Source organism: Podarcis melisellensis (genome assembly GCF_964234715.1).
Source record: "Podarcis melisellensis genome assembly, chromosome: 2".
Taxonomy (NCBI): domain Eukaryota; kingdom Metazoa; phylum Chordata; class Lepidosauria; order Squamata; family Lacertidae; genus Podarcis; species Podarcis melisellensis.
In genome coordinates, this window is record NC_138529.1 from 32,405,419 (window position 1) to 32,430,943 (window position 25,525).

The 25,525-nt window shown below is 46.9% G+C and overlaps 1 protein-coding gene and 1 long non-coding RNA gene across 5 annotated transcripts in view; one reads left to right on the forward strand and one right to left on the reverse strand.

Moving 5' to 3' along the window:
• RAB37 (RAB37, member RAS oncogene family) overlaps positions 1 to 18,687 on the forward strand; it is a 72,954-nt gene extending 54,267 nt beyond the window's left edge. For 3 of the 4 annotated variants that reach the window (XM_081899915.1, XM_081899914.1, XM_081899913.1), the window contains 8 exons: positions 152 to 262; positions 7,086 to 7,127; positions 7,927 to 7,993; positions 9,075 to 9,127; positions 11,025 to 11,090; positions 14,300 to 14,356; positions 14,946 to 15,022; positions 16,555 to 18,687. In XM_081899915.1, the coding sequence (XP_081756041.1) occupies positions 152 to 262; positions 7,086 to 7,127; positions 7,927 to 7,993; positions 9,075 to 9,127; positions 11,025 to 11,090; positions 14,300 to 14,356; positions 14,946 to 15,022; positions 16,555 to 16,660 (579 nt within the window). In that variant the 3' untranslated portion in view covers positions 16,661 to 18,687. The remainder of the gene's footprint in view (positions 1 to 151; positions 263 to 7,085; positions 7,128 to 7,926; positions 7,994 to 9,074; positions 9,128 to 11,024; positions 11,091 to 14,299; positions 14,357 to 14,945; positions 15,023 to 16,554) is intronic. The other variant, XM_081899912.1, reaches the window with a different exon arrangement.
• Positions 18,530 to 24,441, reverse strand: LOC309363598. Its single transcript, XR_014165457.1, has 2 exons — positions 24,044 to 24,441; positions 18,530 to 23,688 (listed from the first exon to the last, which is right to left on the reverse strand). It is a non-coding gene; the product is annotated as an uncharacterized lncRNA (long non-coding RNA).
• Between the last annotated feature and the right edge of the window lie 1,084 nt (positions 24,442 to 25,525).

Below are 25,525 nucleotides of genomic sequence, written 5' to 3' on the forward strand. Positions count from 1 at the left end.
TGCTTGAGCTTGGCATCCCTTCCCAGGCCCTGGACCTCAGAGCACTCAGCTCTTCCTCCTACTCCTCCATTTCCCATCGACTTTCCTGCTCCCACCGAAGGTACGTGCTGTCCCTTGCACTATTAATGGGCTTTTGCACCCCATGTTGTAGGTGATGCTGCTTGGAGATTCAGGCGTGGGGAAAACCTGCTTCCTCATCCAGTTCAAAGACGGGGCCTTCCTCTCTGGGACCTTCATAGCCACTGTCGGCATAGACTTCCGGGTGAGAGCACTACAGCTGCCAACGAATGCAGAGAGATACTTCTGTTACAGCGCAGGGAATGGCTGCCCCTACTAAGATTATGTTAATTGCATAGATTTTTTTTAAAAATGTAATCTTATGTGACTGGGGTTGTAGCATGCAGGGAGGGGTTCTCTAACCCTTTCCTCCTCAGCTGCGATCCCAATTAAAATTGCTACCGCCAGCCCTCTGCCACACACACTGCTGGTAGTGATGGGAATGCATAGCTCCCATTAAGATCAATTGCAGAGCAGGGAGGGGATTTCCACTAGGATAGTAGCTGGGGAGGAAACACCCCATTCCCTCTATGTCAGGGGTCCCCAAACTAAGGCCCACGGGCCAGATAAGGCCTGAGGGACTTGTTTATCCGGCCCACGGTGACCCCCGCCACCCGCTGCCTCCGCCTGCTCTTACCAACACTGCGCTGCACGGCTGCCCACTTCCGGGTCAGAGGAGCACTGGAAATAGCTTGTGTGCATGTGCAAGCCTTATTTGCACATGTGCAAGCATTTTTTCCTGTGCACATCTGGGTCGGAAGAGGCCCATGCACATACGCACAAGCTATTTCTGGTGCTCATTCGACCCGGAAGTGCGCCGGAAATAGCGTGTGTGCACGTGTATCAGCACGCGCTCTGACCCGCCGTGCAATCGGCGCTGGAGACACCAGCCCGAGGCACGTTAAGTTTCCTGACCCCTGCTCTATGTTGCAGTCCCAATGGAATGTTGAGCCCCCTGCACCTAGGATCAAAATGATGTTGTTGTTTTAAATTCCCTGACACATGGCTGGAAGCCACACAATTAACACAAAGTGGAGCTCAGCCCTGAGATGAGAACAGGGCAGCCAAAGGGTAAAATAAGTGCCAAAGTAGACACGGCATAAAGCTTTACTGAACCAACTCAAGTTAATGTACGCAAGTGTTTTTTAGATCCACAGAACCCTCCGTTGGTAAGGCAGGTCATCGTATTATGTGTTCAAAGCATTCATTCTTTCCAAATAGGGTAATGTTTAGTTTCAGTGCCAGATTGACGTACAGTTGGACCTCGGGTTAAGTACTTAATTCATTCCGGAGGTCCGTACTTAACCTGAAACTGTTCTTAACCTGAAGCATCACTTTAACTAATGGGGCCTCCTGCTGCTGCCGCACCGCTGGAGCACGATTTCTGTTCTCATTCTGATGCAAAGTTCTTAACCTGAAGCACTATTTCTGGGTTAGCAAAGTCTGTAACCTGAAGCGTATGATGTAACCCGAGGTACCACTGTATAAGCTAAACAAGCCATAGCTTAGCGCCCCACTCTCTTGGGGGCCCCCCAAAAATATACTACTTCTTAATTGTGTTTCACTATTAATATACTTGTTCTTAATTGTATTTCAGTTCAACAATTACTTTGATAAAATACACATTTTGTTATGTGCAAATGGCTTTAGATACCTATTAGGTCCATAAATTACCATATAGCATATATTCAACACAAAAAAACAGCAACAATTTGTTGTCGCATTCTGCTACCAGTTTTGCACATTCCTTGGGTGCTGGTGACACCTGCCTGACATTACAAAGAACCCATACTATCTGGCAGAGTTAGTGCTTGAATACATCAGTGAGATAACCAAGGACCCTAATCATACAGAAGCAATTGCCAACTACCACATTGCCTAAATATTGCACGAGCGAGCATAGGATTCTTGTACCTTGTTCTGGTGCCTCTAATGGATCTAAAGCAGTGTTCCCCAACCTTGGGCCTCCAGCTGTTTTTGGACTACAATTCCCATCATCCTTGACCACTGGTCTTGCTAGCGAGGGATGATGGGAGTTGTAGTCCAAAAACAGCTGGAGGCCCAAGGTTCGGGAACACTGATCTAAAGGAGCCCTCTCTGTTGAGCAGCAGCAGTCCTTCATGGAGCCTGTCAGGCCCCGCCCCAAGCCGGGTGGAGAGAGGCAGGGCAGAGCCCTTCAGGCTCCCAGCAGGCAGTCCTGGGCAGCAGCAGCAGCAACATGCATCCCCCAACACAAATCCTGCCTATGCCCATGCATATAATGACTAGGGGGGTGCTTCCCATTACCATTCCTCTGAAATTTCCTCTTTTTGTGAAGACAAAGGTACTGAATGGAAATGTTGCCTGAACTAGCTAGTCTTAGATGTGCTGTTTCTCATTCCCACTTCTTGCGGGATTGGTATCATCATTTTGTATTATCACGACATTCTTTGGATGCATAATTTGGTATAGAAACGTAGAACATACAAAGGTGCCTTATACAGTGGTACCTCGGCTTAAGAACTTAATTCATTCTGCAGGTCTGTTCTTAACCTGAAACCATTTTTAACCTGAGGTTAAGCTAATGGGGCCTCCCGCTGCCGCTGGAGAATGATTTCTGTTCTCATCCTGAGGTAAAGTTCTTAACCCGAGGTACTATTTCTGGGTTAGGGGAGTCTGTAACCTGAAGCGTTTGTAACCCGAGGTGTCACTGTACTGAATCAAGCGGTTGGCCCATATAGCTTAGTCTGTCTACAGTGACTGGCAGCTGTTCTTGGGGAGGGGGCGTTCAGGCAGGGGAGATGTCGGGGACTGAACCCAAGACCTTCTGCACGCGAGGCAAATGCTCGGCCACTGAGCGATGACCCGTCTCCACATTTTGTGAAACGCATTATGAGGAATGAGATATCAGAGCCATCCATAATGTTGGCCTTGCAAGGCTTCACACTTCCACTTCTCTTAAGCCTAGAAAGCATGAGTCCAAGCAGTTTTCTGCTCCTGTGCTTCCTAGACTTGGGTCCAAGCAGTTTTTGCCTTTGCGTCCGGAGCAAGCAGAAGTGTGGATGAGCCCAAAGAAGAGACAGTGATTTGGAAAGGTGTCTCGGTGCTACTTCACGCCCCGAACAATGTTCAGGTTCTGATTCTGCTTAAGTAGGGGCAGATCTTTTCACACCATCCTCTGGGGGCTAAATCTGTGTCACGGAGGATGTGTGGCTGTTGCGGACTCCCACGCAACTCTCCAGGAGCGTTGGGTAAAAGAAACGTGAGACTCGTTTAGCAAATGTCACTGTGAATTTCTGCTTGGATGAGGCATCAGTCCCCATAACATGAAGTCAGGCCCTGTCTGCCTAATCTATGGCTGCTTTCCAATAGCACATGACTATAATACAATAAAGGAACTGGAGGCCCCTCGACTGTCCTCGGGTCCAGCATTGGACCACTTCGACCGGATATCCCCAGCCGATGTGGACAGACTCCTCCGAGCTGGAAAGCCCACCACCTGTCCTCTTGACCCGTGCCCGTCTTGGCTGATTAGAGCGTGTCCAGACGAGGTGCGGGCCCTCCTGGGGGATATCATCAATTTGTCCCTTGGCACGGGGACATTCCCAGGGGAACTGAAGGAGGCAGTGGTGCGCCCGCTCTTAAAGAAAACATCATTAGATCCTTTAGATCTATCCAATTACCGCCCGGTTTCGAATCTTCCGTTCCTGGATAAGGTGATTGAGAGAGCGGTTGCTGAACAGCTTGGTGGGTTTCTGGATGAAACATCGGCTCTGGATCCATTCCAGTCCGGCTTCTGCGCTGGTCATGGGACCGAGACGGCTCTGGTTGCCCTAACAGATGATCTTCGTAGACAGCTGGATCGAGGCGGGTCGGGGCTGCTGATTCTACTAGATTTGTCAGCAGCTTTTGACATGGTCGATCACGAACTTCTGGACCACCGCCTTGCCGACGTGGGGATCCAGGGCACAGTCCTTCAATGGCTGCGCTCGTTTCTCTCTGGTCGGGGACAGAGGGTGGCGCTTGGGGGGGAATTGTCATCGCGCCACTCCTTGGTGTGTGGAGTGCCTCAGGGTGCGATTCTCTCCCCGATGCTTTTTAACATCTTTATGCGCCCCCTCGCCCAGCTTGTCCGGAGTTTTGGGCTGGGCTGCCATCAGTATGCTGATGACACCCAACTCTATCTGTTGATGGATGGCCATCCTGACTCAGCCCCAGACACACTGATCAGATGCTTGGAAGCTGTGGCTGGATGGTTACGTGGGAGCCGGTTGAAGTTAAATCCTTTGAAGACAGAGGTCCTCTGGCTGGGACGGGATGATATGGGACTGAGGGGGCAACTCCCATCTCTTGCGGGGGTGCAATTAGTGCCAGCACCGTCCGTTAAGAGTTTGGGTGTAATCTTCGATACCTCCCTCTCCATGGAGGCGCAGATTGCAGCTATTACAAAGGCGGCATTTTTTCATCTCCGCCAAGCTAAGCAGTTGGCTCCTTACCTCTCTCGCCCTGACCTAGCTACTGTGATCCACGCGACGGTCACCTCCAGGCTGGATTATTGTAACTCGCTCTACGTGGGGCTGCCCTTGAGACTGACCCAAAAACTCCAGCGGGTGCAGAATGCCGCAGCAAGACTCCTGACGGGGTCTTCGCTGCGAGATCACATTCATCCGGTGCTATACCACATGCACTGGCTCCCGGTGGAGTACAGGATCAGGTTTAAGGTGCTAGTTTTAACCTTCAAAGCCCTATACGGCCTAGGACCCTCGTACCTACGGGACCGCCTCTCCTGGTATGCCCCACAGAGGAACTTACGGTCTTCAAACAAAAACACCTTGAAGGTCCCAGGCCACAGAGAGGTTAGGCTGGCCTCAACTAGAGCCAGGGCTTTTTCGGCTGCGGCTCCAACCTGGTGGAATGCTCTGTCACAAGAGACAAGGGCCCTGCAGGACTTGACATCTTTCCGTAGGGCCTGCAAGACAGAGCTGTTCCGCCAGGCCTTTGGTTAGGGCGCAGCCTGACTCCCTCCTTGGCAACCTTTACAAAACTTTATGGTTGCCATCAATCTTGATTTTAATTAATTTTTATTATGTTTTTATAATGTTGCACTATTTTGGTGTTGTTAGCCGCCCTGAGCCCGGCTTCGGCTGGGGAGGGCGGGATATAAATAAAAATTATTATTATTAATATAGATGCACGAGTGCTACAGTGCAAGACTGCAAGCATCTGGATCTATGCTGTTTTAGAGAAGGAGCTGTATTTTAGAAGATGATTGTTAGCCCTAGATTTGCCTTGTAACCCTAATGCGAGCAACACAAAGGGGAATCCGTTGGTGGCCTTATATCACTGATCATTGTTAATGCAAGAAAGAGAAAGCAGAGAATACCTAGTGACCAAACATCCCTTACAGGACTAAAGAACCACTTAAAGCAGCATGCTGAGCCCTAATGGTTTGCTTCTATTATTTCCAATGACTACGGAGAACTGTTCTCACCCAGCTTTTACGGTGCAGGACTGCATTGTTCTCAGTGGCTGCTGCTCATCTGGGCCAGAATGGATCTGGTTCACTCGGGGACAGTGGGAACGTTGTAGCTGGGGTAGCTGCATAGAAAGCTTCCCACACCAAACGGCAGAGCGGTTTCCTGATCATAGCCTCAGTTAAGGCGACAGTGGCAGGCGAGCAAATGTGCTGTTCATCTGCAGATAAACCGATCAGATATGCTCGCTGGCTTGTTTCCATTGCACAGTAATGTATCCTCCTGACCCCAGATCTCAATGCAATGGTATCAGGCACCAGGAATCTGGGAATTCCTCTCCCCCAGAATAGGTGGCCTGGATGTGAGACTTTTTGTTTATATGACCCCTTCTAGGATGTGCCATATGCCACTGTGGCATACTGAGAGCCAGTGTGATGTAGTGGTTAAGAGCGGTGGACTCCTAATCTGGTGAACCGGGTTCGATTCCCTGCTCCTCCGCATGCAGCTGCTGACCTTGCGCTAGTCACACTTCTCTGAAGTCTCTCAGCCCCACTCACCTCACAGAGTGTTTGTTGTGGGGGAGGAAGGGAAAGGAGAATGTTAGCCGCTTTGAGACTCCTTAGGGTAGTGATAAAGCGGGATATCAAATCCAAACTCCTCTTCTTCTTCTTCTTCTTTATTCCATCCATCAAATTTACAAGATACTTTTCACACGGCATGACTAGTGGCGCAGCAATAAAACTGCTAATCAGGGTCTAGTGTGGATTCAAACTGGATGGGGGACCACATGTTGAGATTCCTGTATTGCAGAGGGTTGGACTAATGACCCTCAGGGAGTTTCCAACTCTCCTATGATTCTACTGTTTTTTAGCAGATTTTTTCCATCCTCAGTAGTTACAAATAAGCACCAACAGTAGTTTGATGGAAGCAATTGATATTAACTGGGTTAATGCGTTGGGGTTAATGCGTTGTTCTACACTTCCCTAACGTATATAAGTGGGATGGGGAACTTGCGGCCTTCAGGATGTTGTTGGACTACAAATCCCATGAGCCTCAACCAGCATGGCCAATGGTCAGTGAGTATCTGGAAGGGCAAAGGCTCCCCATTCCTAAGTTTATAAGAAATGACAACTGGTGGACTTGGGATAACGGTAACGACTGAGACGGTTACCCTGTTCTTCATAGTGTTGGTCCTGTGCTTAGTGGGAAGAATGCAACTCAGTTGCCTTACGCCATAGCAAGGTCATTCAATGGGGCACTGAACAATGGGGGCGCTGCTAGTGACAAGATTCACCCTGCTGATCAAACCTCCCATCCAATCGAAGCAATAACCGCCAGAGAGTCAGTGTGGTATAGTGATTAAAGTCACTGTGTCTTGTGAAACGTTTATCTGTCTTTTAAACTTTTGAAAACTGGGATCTATCCTGGAGCAACTCCCCTTCTGATGACCATTAGGTGCGTCTGTAAAGATTCCTGTGTCTAAAGGCAAAGGCAGAGCAGACTTTCCAGTTCCTGCCATTTATTCCACTTTATACACTAGTGTGGTTTTATTTTTATTAATTTTTTTTCTTTCAGAACAAAGTGGTGACCGTGGATGGTGTGAAGGTGAAACTGCAGGTAGGTCTCTTGAAATTACACTGATGTTGCTTATCACCTGAACTTCTTCCAAATAAGTTAGAGGGATTTTGGCATGTACATGGGTTGGTGTTTGTCCCTGCCGGAGTACAGCCTCCGTGCTAGCCCTTTACGTATATTATTGTTTTATGAATTCTCATTATGCCGTTGTTTGGGTACCCAATGATTCCTGATATATTATTCTCTGCACACTGACCTTTTATTGCATTTATCTAAGGCGTCCCTCAGCCAGGGCACCACCACGGGGAAAGCCCTGTTTCTCTCTGCAATTGAAAATCACAATGTCATATTAAATAATACATTGTATAAAACATGACCGAAGAAGATCACAAATAAAACACAACTTTTAAAACAAGTGTGGGCCCTACAACCCTCAATCAGCCCCAGTGAGCGTGGCAAATAGTTGTGGATGATGGGAGCTGCAGTCCAACAGCCTCTGGCCACAGGTTGGTCAGATTACATACCTCCAATGTCATCACTGTCTCAGTTTAATTTCTTGGTTTTGATTCATTTACCTGAGTGTACATCTGGCCCTATATGCAGGTTTTATAGGACATAGAACCCTGCAGGGTTCCATTTGATAGAACCCAGCAGAACCCTCTCCTTGCAAGGAACCATCCAGACCTTACCTGTGAAAATTTCTGTTCCGTTCCTTATCGTTTTGCTTTGTTTGTGTATGTGTGTTTTCCCGCTACGCTGCCACTCGCTTGGCATTGGGGTTCCTGCTCATGCAATATTGTCAAGGTCTTTCTCGTGATTTACCAACTTTGACTTGTTGCAGATCTGGGACACGGCAGGCCAGGAGCGGTTCCGGAGCGTGACTCATGCTTACTACAGAGACGCACAGGGTACGTCCTCCAGTTGGGTGTCTTGCATCGGAGCTGGTATTCTTAGCAGAGCAGCTCTTCGTTGCTAGAATCCAGTAATAATGCTATTATTATTATGGCGCAGCTCGCAATTCGGCTGTAAAATGTGACCCCGTAATTTTCCATTAAAAGAATCGCAGGCAGCAAGGCTGGGAATGTGTCCCTGGCTGATAACCTCGACAAGTCACTGCCAATCAGAGTATACCAGGAGTGGGGAAACTGCATTTCCCCTGTCCATGATGGACAGAATAATTGCCATACACAGGAAGAATAAGGATTTAGTTTGAGTGCCTCACTTGTAGTTTCGTAAATCATTTAATGTGTCAATACGAATGGAAGTTGTTCATATTACAGTTGTTGTGTAAGGGATTGTTATCTTGAGTGGAGTGTAATTGAAATTAATAAGCTTTTGGATAAACAGCAGAATGTAACATTTGCTGTAACAAACCAGAAATGGAAGTTGGGGGTAGTCAACGGGGGGGGGGGGAGCAGAAAATGGATGTTAAATGATGATACTGAATAATTGTTATGAGAAAAGAAAAACAATAAAAATTATTTTTTAAAAGATAAATTAATAAGCTTTTGGAACACAGAAATAAAGAAAATCACCAAACCATCAATTCTAGCACACCGGGGCAGGGGATGTGGGACACACCTAAATTATATAATTTGGTATATGAATGATTGGTATTAGTAATTGTATTATCATTTGGCATTGTTATAATGAGGCAATTATTGGACTGTAATTCAAAACTAATACAAATTATTATAAAAAAAGGAGTGGGGAAACTGTCCTTGAGTCCAGCCCCCATCAGACCCGACCGATTGGCTACACTGACAGGGATTCATGGAAGCTGGAGCCTGACAACACCTGGAGGGTGGCAGGTTCGCTGTCCCCAGAGTCTCTTTGTGAACCACTTTGAGGTCCTTTTTACAATGAAGCGGTGTATAAATTTATAAAATGAATATAATATACTGGGGTACGCAGACCAGTGGTTTGACCTGGAATAAAACATGATCATTTTGGGGGAGGGAAACAAACATTTTTCTTTTTTTCTTGCAGCACTCCTCCTCCTCTATGACATCACCAGCAAAATGTCCTTTGATAATATCCGGGTGGGTGTTTAACGCTTGCATTTGAACCACGTAATCCGGTGCTAAAGTATGATGATCCCACAGCCCTTGCTTATCCCGACTTGCCCAGACCTTCCTCTGCTCATCAAAGCATCAAGATAAGAGCTCAGGGTTGCCAGCTAGCCAGAAAAGGAAAGGGAAATCCCAGCCTGGGCTGCTTTAGTGTCAGCCCCACAGTTTGATGTGCAGAAAACAACAGGATCTTTTCACAGCGAGGAGATAAAACTTTATCACCTGCACATCAAAGGGCTGAGCAAAGCATAGCTGCAGTTGAAAAGCTGGCAATTCTTTAGGAACATGATTGGGGAGCTTGCAGTCTCACTTTTATATAGGGGAGTTGAGGAACGAGGACAGGAGAAAGGAGAGTGGGGCAAGCAGTGGAAAGATATGCATTTGTTTCTGTTACACATATTTAGAGTTGCTTGAAGGTGGGGTATAGGGATTCAGGCAGGAGAGTGGGGGACCTTTTTGGCTCCATGGCCCAGATCCTTATCAGATCCCAGCATCATGGGTCAAAGGTGATTGGGTGCTTTGAATATTGCGAAGCCTCTACCTGTTTTCCCCTACCAATGGACTATCAGCTCCAGATTGTGCATTGTAGCCACATGATGACAGCTGGGGAGCAGGTGGGTATGGCTTGAAATTGCTTTGCGAGCCAAATTTGAACCCTTGGCGGGCCCGTGAGCTAGAGATGCCTCCCCCCTTGACTTAGGGGTCACCAGTGGGGCTAAATCCAAGCTTGGTCTTACAATGTAAGATAGGACAGTATGGCATTGGCTTTACTACCCCTGATGTATTGGTTAGGATGGAGGAATGCCGCCGAGGGCAACCTTACTTTGCCCCACTCCTTTAAGCAAAGGCCTCCTCCCTCAACACATCTGTCTGCATGGTCCAGACAGGGGACTAAAATAAAGGCTTAACAGTGCAAGCTATGCATGTCTAATCCGAAGCAAGCCCCACTGGGTTTCATGGGGCTTACTCCCAGGTAAGCAATTATGGAATTGCAGCCTGAATCCACTTATCATGATGGTGGTCCAGCCACTTAAGAGACTCTAGACCATGGTTCTAGTTACAGGTAGGTAGCCGTGTTGGTCAGCCATAGTCGAAACAAAATAAAAAAATTCCTTCCAGTAGCACCTTAGAGAACAATTAAGTTTTTTATTGGTATGAGCTTTCGTGTGCATGCACACTTCTTCAGATATCTGTATCTGTATCTGAATCATTATCTGTATCTGAAGAAGTGTGCATGCACACGAAAGCTCATACCAATAACAAGGTATGCTAAGGTGCTACTGGGATGCGGGTGGCACTGTGGGTTAAACCACAGAGCCTAGGATTTGCCGATCAGAAGGTTGGCAGTTCGAATCCCTGCGACGGGGTGAGCTCCCATTGCTCGGTCCCAGCTCCTGCCAACCTATCAGTTTGAAAGTACGTCAAAGTGCAAGTAGATAAATAGGTACCACTCCAGCGGGAAGGTAAACGGTGTTTCCGTGCGCTGCTCTGGTTTCGCCAGGCTTTGTCATGCTGGCCACATGACCCAGAAGAACTGTCTGCAGACAAACGCTGGCTCCGTCGGCCAATAAAGCGAGATGAGTGCCGCAACCCCAGAGTTGGCCACGACTGGACCTAATGGCCAGGGGTCCCTTTACTTTTTACTTTTTACTGGAAGTATTTTTTTTATTTTGTTTAGACCATGTTGAGGGGTGTGTGGCCTGTTGATATTATGTCAAGTGTTAAGGCCCCGTGGAACTCCCATTGCCCCGTGTCTCCTTTCCCTCCAGCTCTCATTTTTTGAACGCAGTGCTTTGCCTCACGACATGACACACCACACTAAACTTTCTCTCTTCTCCCTCTTTCCCTTTCCCCACCCCTCTTACAGGCCTGGCTCACAGAGATACATGAATATGCCCAAAAGGATGTGGTCATTATGTTGCTAGGCAACAAGGTGCGTGTCATTTCCTGACAGGTGATGCAGACCTGCTCTTGGTTTCGCAAATAGTTTCCCCTTTTCCCCCCTTGACTCTGAGCTATCTCCTCCTAGCGTGCTTTGCAGAGTCTTCTTCTGTGGTCGGCACATAGTTGGAGGAATTCTTTATCCTGGCACCTCTTGGTTTTTGATAACTCCCTCCAGCGCTTGCTTTTCTTAAGCACCGTGAAGAGGCTTCTTTCTTCCACATGCACTGGGAGCCTTTCTTCCGCCATCCCTCGCTCTGTGTTTGCTCTTCCCAGCAGCCTCAGTGGCAGAGGTGCGATTGGGTTTCTGTATCTAATCCAGTAAGAGATGAGGAATAAAAGAGCCCTGTAGCATTTAGCACAAGTTGTTGTGGTGAAAGCCCCATCGTTCTGCCAAGACACTGAGGTCCAGCGCCGAGGGCCTTCTGGCGGTTCCCTCGCTGCGAGAAGCCAAGTTACAGGGAACTAGGCAGAGGGCCTTCTCGGTAGTGGCACCCACCCTGTGGAACGCCCTCCCACCAGATGTCAAAGGGAAGAAGAACTACCAGACTTTTAGAAGACATCTGAAGGCAGCCCTGCTTAGGGAATCGTTTAATGTTTAATAGATTATTGTATTTTAGTGTTCTGTTGGAAGCTGCCCAGAGTGGCTGGGGAAGCCCAGCCAGATGGGCGCAGTATAAATAATAAATTATTATTATTATTATTATTATTATTATTATTATTTGCATCAAGCGGCATCTTAAATTGGCAGTTCTCACTTAGAAGTGCTTCTGGAAGACATTGTAGTTCTGCCGCCTGTATTCCTAGTTAAGCAAGCAGAGGGTGACTTCAGGGCAGGTGGAAGAATCACTGCAGGAACAGCAAACCACATGATAGCATGCCAAAATTATTTTGTGAATCGGACTTAAAAGTGTACTTCTGAAATGTAACATTTCCTGAATCCATTAGATAAAGAGGGGATGTTAGATAAAATAACCAATAGATAGAAAACGGCCAATATTTTAGTGCCCTTTTAAATATAATGACGTTTTAAAATGAGTTGTGGAATGGGGGCAGGAATTATTGGGTCATCTTTGTTTTTAATTTTATTATGTATTTTGTGCTTTTTATATTGCAATTTTAATGCTGTGAACTGCCCTGAGATCTACAGGTATACAAATTAATTTTAATTGTGATGATGGATTGGGTACAGAATATGGTTACCAGATTTTTTTCAATGAATCTGGGGACTTTTTTTTTTTTTTGAAGCTGAGTAGCAACAGGGAGTCAGTAGTGGGGATGGTGAGACAAAAGACCCTGGCCCCAGGCACACATGAATATTGTATAAAGGTGCAAAGTCCTTCTTTCGCACCCTGTGAAACATAAATGCACAGCATTTTTTAAAAAAACTGGGCAACGGCGCGCCGCCCACCTGTAACTCCTAAGCCTTCTCCAATCTCCTTCCCCCTTTGTTTTGACAGATTAGGGGAGGCTCAGGAGTCATGGGTGGGCAGCCATTGCCCAAGAGGGGCCAGCCTGGCAGTGCAGTTGGCTCTGGCTGGCTTCAGGGGCTGCTTGCTGCCATGGCGCCGGAAAAATGGCAGGCGCCACAGCAGCGGGCAGTGAGCAGCTCCTGAAGCCAGCCAGAGCCAACTGCACTACCAGGCTGGCTCCGGGCTGCTGAGGCCGCCGCTGCCACGTTTCCCGGGGACAGATTTGCATATCTGGGGACATTCTGGGGACGGAATTTGTCCGGGGAGAGATTTGCAAATCCAGGGACTGTCCCCAGGAACCGGGGACATCTGGTAACCCTAGTACAGAAGCTCCCTTTATGATGAGGTTAAAGCATGCAATTAAGTATAGACAGGAGGGGAAACAAGAAATGGAATACTGTATAGCATACATGAGACACCTTTGCATGTACCAGTAGATACTGTTGGGTTTATATGCATTCTATTGGCCTTGGAACCTTCCTGGCCAAGACCAACCAGCAGAGGGCGCCCAACACTGGAGGCATCTACCAATGGCTGTTCACTCACTTTATCTGAAAGACGCTAAGGAACATACGGACATCCAAATTTCCGCAAAAATCCTATGTCTGACTATATGGATTCCATCTCTGCAAAGGGACAATCCAAAAATGACTCTGGGCATATTGTTTGTCACATAGGTGCTCATGTGCTGCAGACATAAATCAGTTTTATCATTATCGGTTAATTTTTCACAGAAGTGCACCTGTTATCTTTCGAAACAAGCAGAAGCATCAGCCCCCATGTCAGCATCGCCCTCTGTTGGTGGAGTCAGCACTAGGCAAGCCTTTGCGTGTCAGGCGGGCTTGCCAGATGTCAGCGGACCACACACCTGGCCTCCCGGCAGCAGCATCACTATCGGGTACCAGGACGGTGTGGAGTCAGGGAAGCAGGAAGTTTGGATGCACCAGCAGGAGCACTGGGCTCTCATCTCCACCATGCTGACTTCACCACCACCCTGCCCCCACACCATCCCTGCACCCAGCAATGGCACCACTGCCAAGAGGTCAGGTCCACAGTGGCACATCTCCCAGCCAAGCCACTCCTCCCAGATATTGCAGCAGCAGCAGCAACACAGGAGCCCCTTCCAGTGGCTTCTTCCCTTGCCACAAGAACTGTGTGTGCTGGGCTGGTCACATGAGTTATTCCTGGATTTCTTTGCCTCCTCTCCCTCTGGGCGGCAGGGATCTGTGTAATTGTCTCTGCTCACTGGACCTAACCCTGACTTCAGTGGCATCAGAAGAAGCCTCCTTGGGCTGCCATTGCTGTGCTTAGCAGTGATTCTCAAACCAGGTTCTCCGGCTGATGTTGGACTACAACTCCCATCATCCCCAGCCGCTAGGGATGATGGGAGTTATAGTCCAACAATAGTTGGGGAACCCAAGTTGGAGTAATACTAGCTTATTGTATTGTTTCTGCAGGGAGGGAGGCGTCTAGTATATCAAAGCCATAGATATTAAGATCAGAGAGGACACTTCTGTTGGAGGTAAGACCTACTCAGGTGAAGAAGTCACTACTCTTCTGGGGTGGCCATGTCCAACTGCCATTTATTGATTTATCCAAATAATAGAATCCACCAGGAGGGCACTTCTCATCAAAAGATCCCAAGGAGCAGCCAGTTTCCTAGAGGTTTGATCTGTTGGCGACTCTTGTGATCCTATCTCTTCTTGAATATCTTCCCTTTTGTTGGCAGGCTGATGTGAGCAGCGAGAGAGTGATAAGAACAGAAGATGGGGAATCATTAGCCAGGGTGAGTGAACTAATGCAAGAACCACTTGTGCCTCAGACTGAATTGCTGGTGTGGACCCTGTGGTGCTGAGCCAGCTTCTTAAAGAGACAGTTACCTAAAATGCGTATTTCCAAACACACCCACACCCTTTAAGGTGAAAGTTCGGAGGGGGGGAGGTGGACTCCAAGGTTCCCTTGCCTCCCCTTCCCTCCAGAAACAACATAGAAGTCATTGATTTCTCTCTTTGAGGGTGAAAAGAAGCCGAGAGTACACAATAAGAAATATCTCGCTGCTTGGAAGTGTGCAACTGCTGCACTGGCTGAAGAAGCCCCTTCCCAGAGATCATTTCTGATATTTTGAATCACTATGTTTGGATCAAGTTAACTGTGTGACGAATTTGTTCGTTTGCCTTTATATTCTAGTGTGCTGCCGATATGGCTATAGCGTCTGTTAACGTTTGCTAGCTTCTGTTGTTGCTACCATTGAGTTGTTGGGGAAGCGGGATACAACATTGAATTAAATAAAAGGGCGGGGGGTGGAATTCTCCACAGCAAGGATTTACCAGGTTTGCTTGAAAGATCTCCTGAATATTTATCCACTTTCTCCTCAGGAATATGGAGTGCCTTTCATGGAGACCAGTGCGAAGACTGGCATGAACGTGGAGCTGGCGTTTCTGGCCATTGCAAAGTGAGTAACAGGCTGTAGTCAGTTTGCTTCTGCTTCCTGGAATTAGCAGGTAGCAATAAGAGAGAAACAGACCACCTTGCTGTCAGATTATCACGTTCTGCCATGAGATGTTGTTGTAAACAAAAATTGCCCTTTTCCCTTATCCAAGAGCCCATATATAGTCCTTACATAGGTTCCCTATTGGTAGGAGAGAATAACAGAGGCCAACCAGAGAATACTGAGAAGCAAAGCAGCTAGTAAGCTTGATCTTTATTGATCTGTTGCAACAGGGTGCTCCCCTCACACGCAGGAGAGAGGAGGAACCCAGAAAAATGGCGCGCAAGGCCTTATAAAGACTTTTAAAATTGCCACCCTGTAGATCAAGACCATCCCCAGAAACATCATACATACATCACAGAAGGGGTGTAACCTAAGACCACCCCTCAGATACACCATACCTACATCACAGAAAAGGCGGTCTTAAAACAGAAATTTGAATGTTGTTTTTCTCCTGTCCTTGTTTATCTCCTGTCTGGCAGGTTACTTGATTGGATTGCATGGGTAGCCTGGCCAGTCTTTTGTAATGATAAATACTTAGTTCCTGGGCCAGGTCACAGGCTCACACCCTATTCATATCTTAAATGTGCCCTTAAGACAGGATTTGTGAGGAAAGAGACAATGGGAGGTTTCCCACTTTGACCTTGCAGAGAAAACATTTGCTCAGTTTAGGAATCAAAATGGTTCCAGGTCGATCTTCCTGTGCTGATCTATGTACGTGGTTGGTTGGTACACTTATGAACATTACCATATATCTAAGACCTCAAAATTCCGATCACAATATGTTGGCCAAGTGGACTGAGGTGGCATTCATTTCTGTGGTCTAGAGCAGCATTCCTCAGACTGGTGCACCCCAGATGCTGTTGGACGCCAACTCCCATCAGAATGGCCAACGTGAACGATGGTCAGGAAGGATGGGAGTTGTAGTCCAACGACATAAGCCAGGAGTCAGGTTGGGGTGGGGAAGGTTGGTCTAGCATATCCAAACAGCAGGAGCAGCCAGGGCACTGCAGCAGTCCTGGCCAACAATGGCATCGCTGCTGGGTACCAGGGATAAGGTCAGGGAGGTGTAGATACAGCAGCGGAGCCAATCCTGTTCTTCCACTGGTGTGTCCAAACCACCCCAACCTCCCTGTTGCCTGCCTGTACACACAGACACCTTGGTATACATCAGTGATGCCACTGCCAGGAGCACCTTGTGATATTCTGTGCCAGTGATGTGGCCAGTCACCCCATTAGACTGCCACTGACATCCGTAAATCAAGGGATGACTTGCAAGCTCAGTGGCAAGTTGCAGGTCCAATCGCTGGCAGCTCCAGGCAGGGCTGGTCTGAAACCCCGGAGAGCATCTCAAGTCCTCCAGTGGAAGGCATTGCCCTTTGTTCTTATCTGATGCGAGGCTTCCACAGGCCAAGTTGCTTGTTTCTCTGGGCAGGGAGGGACCCTTCGGTGGAAACAGCCCCTGAGAGGTGGTTTTTTTGCTCTTACGCTTCCAGAGAGCTCAAGCAACGAGCCGTCAAGCAGCCAGAGGAGCCCCGGTTCCAAATCCACGACTATATAGAGTCTCAGAAGAAGAGGAGCAGCTGCTGTGCCTTCCTTTGAGGGACAAGGAGGAGGAGGAGGAGGAGGAGGAGGACACAAGGGAAGCCAAGTGCACAGCAAAAGAGGTCAAGAAGCAGAACTGGCACCTTGGCAGCAACGTCGGGCAGGAGCTGTGTTGCGGGCGCTCTCCAAAGACAATCCTTTTTAGAGAATACCGTTTCCAGGTTCTAAATGAGATCATGCCTGCTGTTGCGGGTGTATGTGCGCTTGCAGGCATGCATGAAGGAGGGTATGTGTGTGAGAGAGAGTGAGTGAGTGTGTGGTTATGTGCAAAGTGTTACTTCAAAGGCCAAATGCACTCGAGTCCAGGACCGGCCGACCTGTGCTCAAAGTGGAGCTGGTCAGGATCTGTAATATTGCCCAGGCCTAGTCTTTGCAAGGAATTGGCCTGGACTCAAGATTCCTGGACAGAGCATCATGACTTATTTAGACAGGGCCACCTCTCCCAGGCCAGCAGGACTGAGCTAGGTTGACCTCAGATGCAGAAGCAGGATCTGCGCAGAGGGAGGTGTCCTTTGGCAACGTCCGTAGGAGCGTTTTAGATGAGGTCCGGCTGAGCTAAAGGGTTAATTTAATAGCAGTGACATGACTGGTGGGGGGGGGGGAGGACTGCAACCCTTTTGCTTCCCCTAGAAAGATGACGCTTCAGATGTTAAAATGAAACTAGCAGGAGTGTCCAGTAAAGAAAAAGTAGACACATTTCCTTTGACCTCTGGCTCTTTCCTGCTGCCCACGCCCAAAGATCCTGCAGTCAGGGCTGCCTTCCTTCTCCTCCCTTCCTCCCTCTGCCCCAAGGAAAGGACTGAGGGATCCAAGTATTATTCCTAGTGTGCCTGTTACGTCAGGAAAATGCTGCCGACCCCGGTTGGTTTAGAAGAGAAATCGCTCTGCGCAAATATATCTGTTACTGGCTAGAAACAAAGGAAAGCTTTAGAAAGCTCGACTCTGCTTTTCGTTCTGGTCAAACAAAGATCCCCTGCCAAAGTGAAGCCCAGTAAGTTGAAAGACAGTGCAGCAGAATGGGGAGAAAAGTTGTCTCCCTCTGTTCCAGCCTTGGCCAACCCAGTGCCCTGCAAATGTCTTGAACTACAACTCCCATCAGCCTCAGCCGCTGAGAGTTTCAGTCCAGCAGGTCACCAGGTTGGCCAAGGCTGCTCCGTTCAGACGCACAAGTTGGCTACTTCAGAGGCTGTCTGCTTTGGAAAGTGGTGGAGCATTATATGGTGATTCCCCCCACCCTAGGCTCCTTCAGTTTCTTTCTTGCAAGCAGGCCTGGGTTTCTGGGAGAGAAGCAAGCTCCCTTGCACAAGTTCATACCAGGCAAGCAGCGTTGCTGAAAGAATAAGCCCCCGGAGATCTATATTTGGGCCCATGCAATACTTGTCCATCTTGTACAAACTCCCACCATTCCATGTGGCATGGTGTCAGAAGTCTCCACCAGTGTGATGCAGAGGTGTTTTCAGGAATCATGCCTTACAGCGGAGATAAGGAATCTGGGGCTTTCCAGATGTTGGTCGATTACAGCTCCTCTCGTCCCCAGCCATTGCTCTTACTGGGTGGGGACGACGGGAACTGGAGCCCTCCCCCTGCCTTATTCATATAAGAAGAGTGCTCTTGTAGCTCAAATATAGCCGTAGACAACAGAAGCAGCAAATCCACACAAAGCAATAGTTGTGATTCTTATGTTCCTAGATTCCTATGCGATCCAAAGATCCATGTGTGCGGTTAAGGCCTGGCCATATGCATGTTCGTTTTGAAGTGTGTGCCACTCAGTTCAATGGGATATATTCCTAGTGAATGGGATATATTCCGCACTTCCCTTTCCTCTGCGCATTCTAGGCATGGCCCATGCTTTAAAGCTCTGCATCCTTTATTTTTATTTTTATTTGCTTCAGAGCGTCCCCTGCGAAAACTCACTCTTGAAAGCTCAATCGGAGCAAACAGCAATCTGCGGGAAGCCCAAATTTCCATTGGTTGTGCGGTAAGTGGGTTTTCTTGGGGAAAGCTCTGGAGCAAAACAAACAAACCCAAGAGTGCTTAGTCACAGAGCTTTAAAGCACAGACCTATTCCTGGAATGAGCAGGGCAAAAGACAACTGTGGATAAGCCCTGAGTGGACTGCAGCCTTACTTGATTTCAGTAGGATTTTAGTATGCTGAGCACTTTTGCTATATTCTATGCAATGCAGCCTAAACTGTCTTCTCGTCACATGCATCATGCTCATATTTCCTTAGCTCTGCTTTCTGGAAATACATCACTGGTGTATGTTGCGTTTAAATTGATGTGGCACAAACCCTTAGGCTGTTGAAGAATTTCTCGTGTCTGGGTTCTCACGTTTTGGTTTCTGCATTTGGAACGTGGCTGTCGTTGTTGCTAATCACCCCAAAGGCAACGTATGAGTTGATTTCCTCATTCGCCATCCCCTTCGGTCCTCTTCTGTAAAACGTGGATTCCTAAATCAGTGTGGATTGCCACTGGACCAGACAAGAATTCTCCATGGCCAACCATGTTGGTTACATGCTGCTGCTGGAGGCAGACACAGTCAGTACCTTGGGAATAAATGGAGACTGTTAGCCCCATGAAAGAGATGCTTCTCTACAATGCCCTTTGATTCATTCCCTTGGTGGCATGCATAGCCTACCAACAGTGCTAGTGCCCATATTTTTATTGGGTGGGTGGGGGTGCCAAGGAAGGCACCCTCAGTAATGCCCCCCTAACCTGGAGAGACTGGGGGATGAAAACAGAACATTCTTCATGTGTCCCACAACCCCTTCTTTAGTGCTCCGTGTAAAGTAAAAACGGTGGCCCCGTGGCCCAGACTCAGAGCTGGCAGATCCTATGCTGTCCTTGGGAGCCCAGCCCATCATTTAATTTAGGGCTGAAGGTAGTAAAATGGACTTTGCACCAAAAAGCTTCAAAGTAATGACTGTAAATATGTCAAGGAAAAAGCACAATGAGGAAAATTGCAGGAAAATTATTGTCTGCTTTAGGGGCTGCTCATGCATTATTCTTTTTCTTCCAACCAAAGATCCACCTTTGTTTGTAAGGCTGCAGGAGCACCTTTTTAGCTGGCTAGCAGCTTCCTCCTAATTGATTTATACCCGGCCTCTGCAACTCACAATCTACCAAGTGCAGCCCATGAATGTTGTGGCCAGCTAGTTGCTTGACAAGGTAGGCATTAGATACAGGGGATGCTATTATGTCCTGGGTAAGTTGTTTATTTTTACACAACTGATGCATGCACACAGCCAAAAAGACACCTCTGTTGTGATACACAAGTTAAACAGAATTTTGTTTCCATGTTCTAAAAAACAAAACGTAAAGCCCTTAGTTTTCTTGCCCTTTTTGATCTCTGCATGTGGAGACCATTCTTACCGACCACCCCCAAGGCGGTAGTCTCCTGAGAAAGCGGGACAATTGCCTTTACAGTGACGGCTGGATGGGAGCATCAAGTCTACCCTAAACGGAATCTTCTTGGGAGGGTTTTGTCTCAAGTTGTATTTATTCGTAGAAAGAGGACCCCCCCATTTCTCAATTTCTAAAGCTCCTCAATTATAATGCCAATCATAGAAATATAGACACAACAGGTAGGCTAATAACTGTTAAAGCATATATAATAAAAGAATTTTATCATCCAAAAAGTAGAAATAAATCTATTAGACTTTTTGAATGATATCATTATTCTTTTATATATGCTTTAAAAGTTATTAGCCTACCTGTTGTGTCTATATTTCTGTGATTGGTTCTCAATTATAATGCGGCATCCCATCATTCCGTAAGGGATGAACCAGACATGACAGGAATATGTAGAGAGAGACATCCCATCCCATTTCATACTATCCCTCTCCTGCTTGAGCCCCACCTACTTAGTACAGTGGTACCTCGGGTTAAGTACTTAATTCGTTCCGGAGGTCCGTTCTTAACCTGAAACTGTTCTTAACCTGAAGCACCACTTTAGCTAATGGGGCCTCCTGCTGCCGCCACACTGCCAGAGCACGATTTCTGTTCTCATCCTGAAGCAAAGTTCTTAACCCGAGGTACAATTTCTGAGTTAGCAGAGTCTCTAACCTGAAGCGTAGGTAACCTGAAACGTATGTAACCCGAGGTACCACTGTAATTTGTAAGCAGAGGCTATCTTGCATCCAGTGGATGTGATAGGCCATTAATCAAAATACAACCAAAATCACACGAATCCTCAGAATTTAAACAATCTAGCTACCTACCATTCTATCAGGGACATGTTTTGCATTCAGAGAATCCTACATTCAATCTGTATTGCAGGGGTGGCTAATCACTGGTCCCCCATATGTTTTTGGACTCCATTATGATGGTGGTGGTGGTGATGGCAAAATGTTTATTCCAAAACTTTATTTTGCTACACATCTTTAAAAACCAACAAAATCATTTCCAGAACAATTTTGGGGTAGATTCTGCTCTACAGGACAGCCCCATGCAGAGCACATTATAATTGTCCATGTTCCTGGTGCATGGAACACTGTGGCTAAGCTAACCTTATTCAGGAATAGCCAGAGCTGGTAGACAAGCCAGAGCGGAAAATGGGCACTGTGCCACTGTGGCGACTTGGGCCTCCAGTGACAAGGTGGAATCAAGGAGCACACCTGGACTATGCACCTGGGGTGCAAGACATTCCAGAAAGAAGTCAGTCACCCAGTCCCCAAACCCAGGAACCACCAAACCATAGCACCTCCATCTTGCTGACTGCATCTTTCCCCCAGATCACTGGCTGGGGTGAAAGAGAATGAGAGTCCAACAACATCTGGACGGGCCAACAGGTTAGTCACCCCTGGTCTTAGCATACCCAGTTGAAGAATCTCTAATAGCAAGGTTAGCAATGACCTTTGTCTGTGACCCTGAAGCTCTATTGCTTGTTGGGAGTAGGCTATCCTCAGCTAGGTGAACCTATGCTCTGATTTTAGCAGCAGCTGCTCAAAACAGCTTGATCATTCAGTTTTTAAAGGCCTACGCATCATTCATCGCTGTGGCCCTAGAAAGAAGAAAGCAGGAAGAAATAAAGGCGTGGATCCAGATGAACTTGGTTGGGTTTGTATCCTACTGAAATTCAGTGGGACAGGATATTCATAACTTCAGTCCCATTGGTTTCAATAGGAACCTAGTTCAACTAACTTAGTCTCGACCCACTCCATGGATAGTTCAAATTACTCGTGCACAACTTCCTTGTGGCTTGCTTTTAGGTTAATAAAGAGTCCAGTGACTACTGGATGATTCATAGTAAAATTCTGTGGTTTTAAGTTGGAGCAGTGAATAACACAAGCTCCCTGCTTTGTTTGTGTGGGCGCTGCATTTCCTTTCTGTATCTCTACATAATGCAAATACTTCTACTTTTTCTTTCCCAATATCGGAGTCATTGACCGTCCAAAGGCATAAAATGAAAAACAAAGAATATGTAATAGAGCATTTGAATGTTTCATTGTCTCAGTACCATTTCCTGATTCAGCCAAACCTAGCCATGTTTTGATATCATGGGTATTTTTTTTTTAACACCATAATTGCATTGTAGTTAACGGTGCATTGCTTCTAATGCAGAACCTATTATATACTGGAGAATCTTGACTACATTGGCTCTTGTTATTAAAACAGACTGTATTCAGGTCCTCATGATTACTCAGAAAAGACCTTAAAACATGTAGGCAGCTGGCACTAATGCAGGGGAAGGCAGCTGGCACTAAAGCAGTGGTCTAGATGGTCATTTCTCCACTCCTTGTGGCAAGCTGAGTTTGACAGACAGGCAAGGCTGTCCAGGTGTTAATCACCTGGCATCAATATGGCATTGGGTGATGTTGCACTTTGAAGTTCCAGTTGCTGGGACTTCAAAGCACAGCTCTGTTTGAGGCCTCAAACAGGAGCAAGGGCAAGTGGGCTGTCTGAAAGCCCTTTTCTTGTTTGAGCCTCTCTTTTTTTGGAGAAGTACCTTGTGCAGCCAGTGCTTCTGAAAGGCAGCTTTTCTCCTCCACTCTCCATCACTTGACGGGAAAGGGAAAAAGTAAGTGCTTTGCCAAGGGGGAAAAATGGAGCTGCTTGCTTTGACTGTTTATTCCTCAGCCTACAAGTGGAGGGGTAAATCCTTGAATCTGGCCCATTTGCTGATGTCATGTGTGAAGTCTCCCCAGGGCAGGCTGCCATAGGCCTGTACACAGAGGTTCTTCATTCTGTACTAATATCTCAACCACCAGAGTAGATTGGGGAGGGGAGGGAGGGGTTGTGTGGTCAAAGGAAACGACCTATGCGTTTAACCGTCAAGCCCTAGTCGTCCTCTATGGCTCTCTTAAGTCCTATTGTCATGGCTGATTGAAGACCAAATGTCACCTCTGGGGAGAAGCATCTTCAGACCTTCTACTCCGTTTGTTAAGAATGATATAAATAGCCTTTTACGATTGCACAAGAAAATCTGGCTGAGAACGTTGTAGGAGGCTAGAGAAAAATGGAAGGACGAAGGAAGTCTGGACATCTCCACATGATTCTACAAAGGTTCAGAACATTCTAGAAGATTAGTGAAAATTTGAGTCAATGCAGTAGATGTAAAACATGTTACTTAAAGCATTCTGTTCCCCCTTTTGTTGCTAATAACGTAAGTTTGATACTTAAAGGTTTCGTGTTTAGTGACTTATGAGGTATCAATATTACAATCACCTTAATTTTTTACGGGAGGTCAAAAAACCAAAATGTTAATGCAATCCTGGAAACAGTTCAGTACCGCCAGCTTAACATATAAATGAAAACTATTTGCTGTGCTCTATTTGTTGGAGCAAGTAAGTGGATGACTTAGGTGGCGCATCCCAAGGCCCACTCCTTGGTTGCTTCCTGTTCAATCCAGGCCTGCCTATTGTCTTAAATGTCTTGTTCCTGCACCATGAATCTCAGCAGCCATTCTCCTAAAGAATGGAGGGGGAGGGGAAATGGGAAAGTTCTACATAGTTGTAAAAAGCAAATGGAACAAAAGATGCAAACCTTGATGCAGCTGCATTTAACTGAGCAGCACATAGGCGCCGACTCCATGGGGCTTGAGGGGGCCCGAGCCCCCTCAAAAATTCGTTTGGGGGGGCTCCGCCCCCCCAATAATCTCCGGCGCCCCTCCAGCAGAGCGCCATCACCGCCCCTCCCCCAGCCCAAAATGCACAGGGAGGGGCGGGCTGCATGCCTCCTGCCCTCCCTCCCGAGCAAAAGCTCCACCCAATTTCCTTTGGAGCTGATTAATAGGCGCAGCACGCTCTCCCCTATTCGCTCACGAGGAGGCGCCGCCGCTTTATTTGCATATTCATGAGCTTATTTATTATTCATGAGCTTTCCCGGGCCCCCCCAATATTTTTTATAAGTCCGCGTCCCTGGAGCAGCAGAAGTGCTCTACAAAGCAGTTTGCAGAACTGCTCTTTGAAACATCTCTTTCTTCCATTAAACAGCTCTCCCGGGCTGCTTTCCACCTACGAAGCTTGCTCACTCCTCTGCCTGTCTGCCAACTGTTGTTACCATGCTGTAGTTGGTGTGGCTGCTTATTTGCAGCCATGTGAACTACAACATGACAATACCATTACAGCGGTACCTCAGGTTAAGTACTTAATTCATTCCGGAGGTCCGTACTTAACCTGAAACTGTTCTTAACCTGAAGCACCACTTTAGCTAATGGGGCCTCCTGCTGCCACCACACTGCCAGAGCACAATTTCTGTTCTCATCCTGAAGCAAAGTTCTTAACCCAAGATACTATTTCTGGGTTAGCGGAGTCTGTAACCTGAAGCATCTGTAACCCGAGGTACACACACACACACACACACACACACGCATATATATATATATATATATATGTATGTATATATGTATGAAGAATAAATGTATATTCTGCTGTTCCACAATAACAATATTGTTCAGGGCACCTATGTGATGACACCTCAGAGTAAAATCAGAGTACGGGCAGTGCTTCTTGCCGTCATTCTGAATAGGCAAACATTTTGACCTTTCCCCACAGCCCTCCTCCCAGAATGGCCATCCTTTTTTTCAATTCATGAGTAACTTCCTGGATCAGACCAATGGCCCATCTACTCTGGCATCCTGTTCTTGCAGTGGCCAACCTGTGGGAAACCAGCCTGAGCCTGTGAATAAATTTTACCCAAGGTCTCAATAAAAAGCTGACTCTCCATTTAGGACTGTACTGTAGTTTTACTTCTTCTTTCTAGGTTCTGATTTTACCATTATTGACAGAAAAACTTCCTCCACTGAATTGCACCAGGACATTAAACTCTTGTGAACAACTGAAACTACTCTAGTTTGCCACTTTATTATGTTAGCTAGCAATAAACAGCCTTAACAAAGCATTTCATATGTTTTTGCTTATTACTTCCTTCTGCACAGAGTTCCAGAAAGTTTGGCATTTTTAGTTCTGAAGTTCAACACCTCCAGTGCTGACTATGGCACCATGCCAGCTCTCCCAGCCTGTATGTGTGGCTTTCTCTGCTGCAAAAACATTTCTAAACAGAGAATTTCCTACTCTTGAGCACATGGTTTGACATATAGTGACACTTTTTGTCTTGGCTGCTATTTATGGATTTCTGGTTGCAAGTTAACAGAATTAAACATCAGTATGTTGGAGAGAGTCAGTGTGTGTGTCTGGTCCTTCAAGGGAACAATTTTCTTTACTCTGCAAATACATAGCACTATCCCACTGAATTAAGAAAGTAAAATATTGCATTGTATCCTTAGTAATAATAGTACTCTGGTTCAGGCTTTCAGCCTACCATACTGTTCTAGAATACTGTATTCTGTTCTGTTTCTGAGTTTTCTTTTCCATCTGACAACATTCTGCAGCAACTGAGCATGCCCAGTTCTCACTGACCTGCT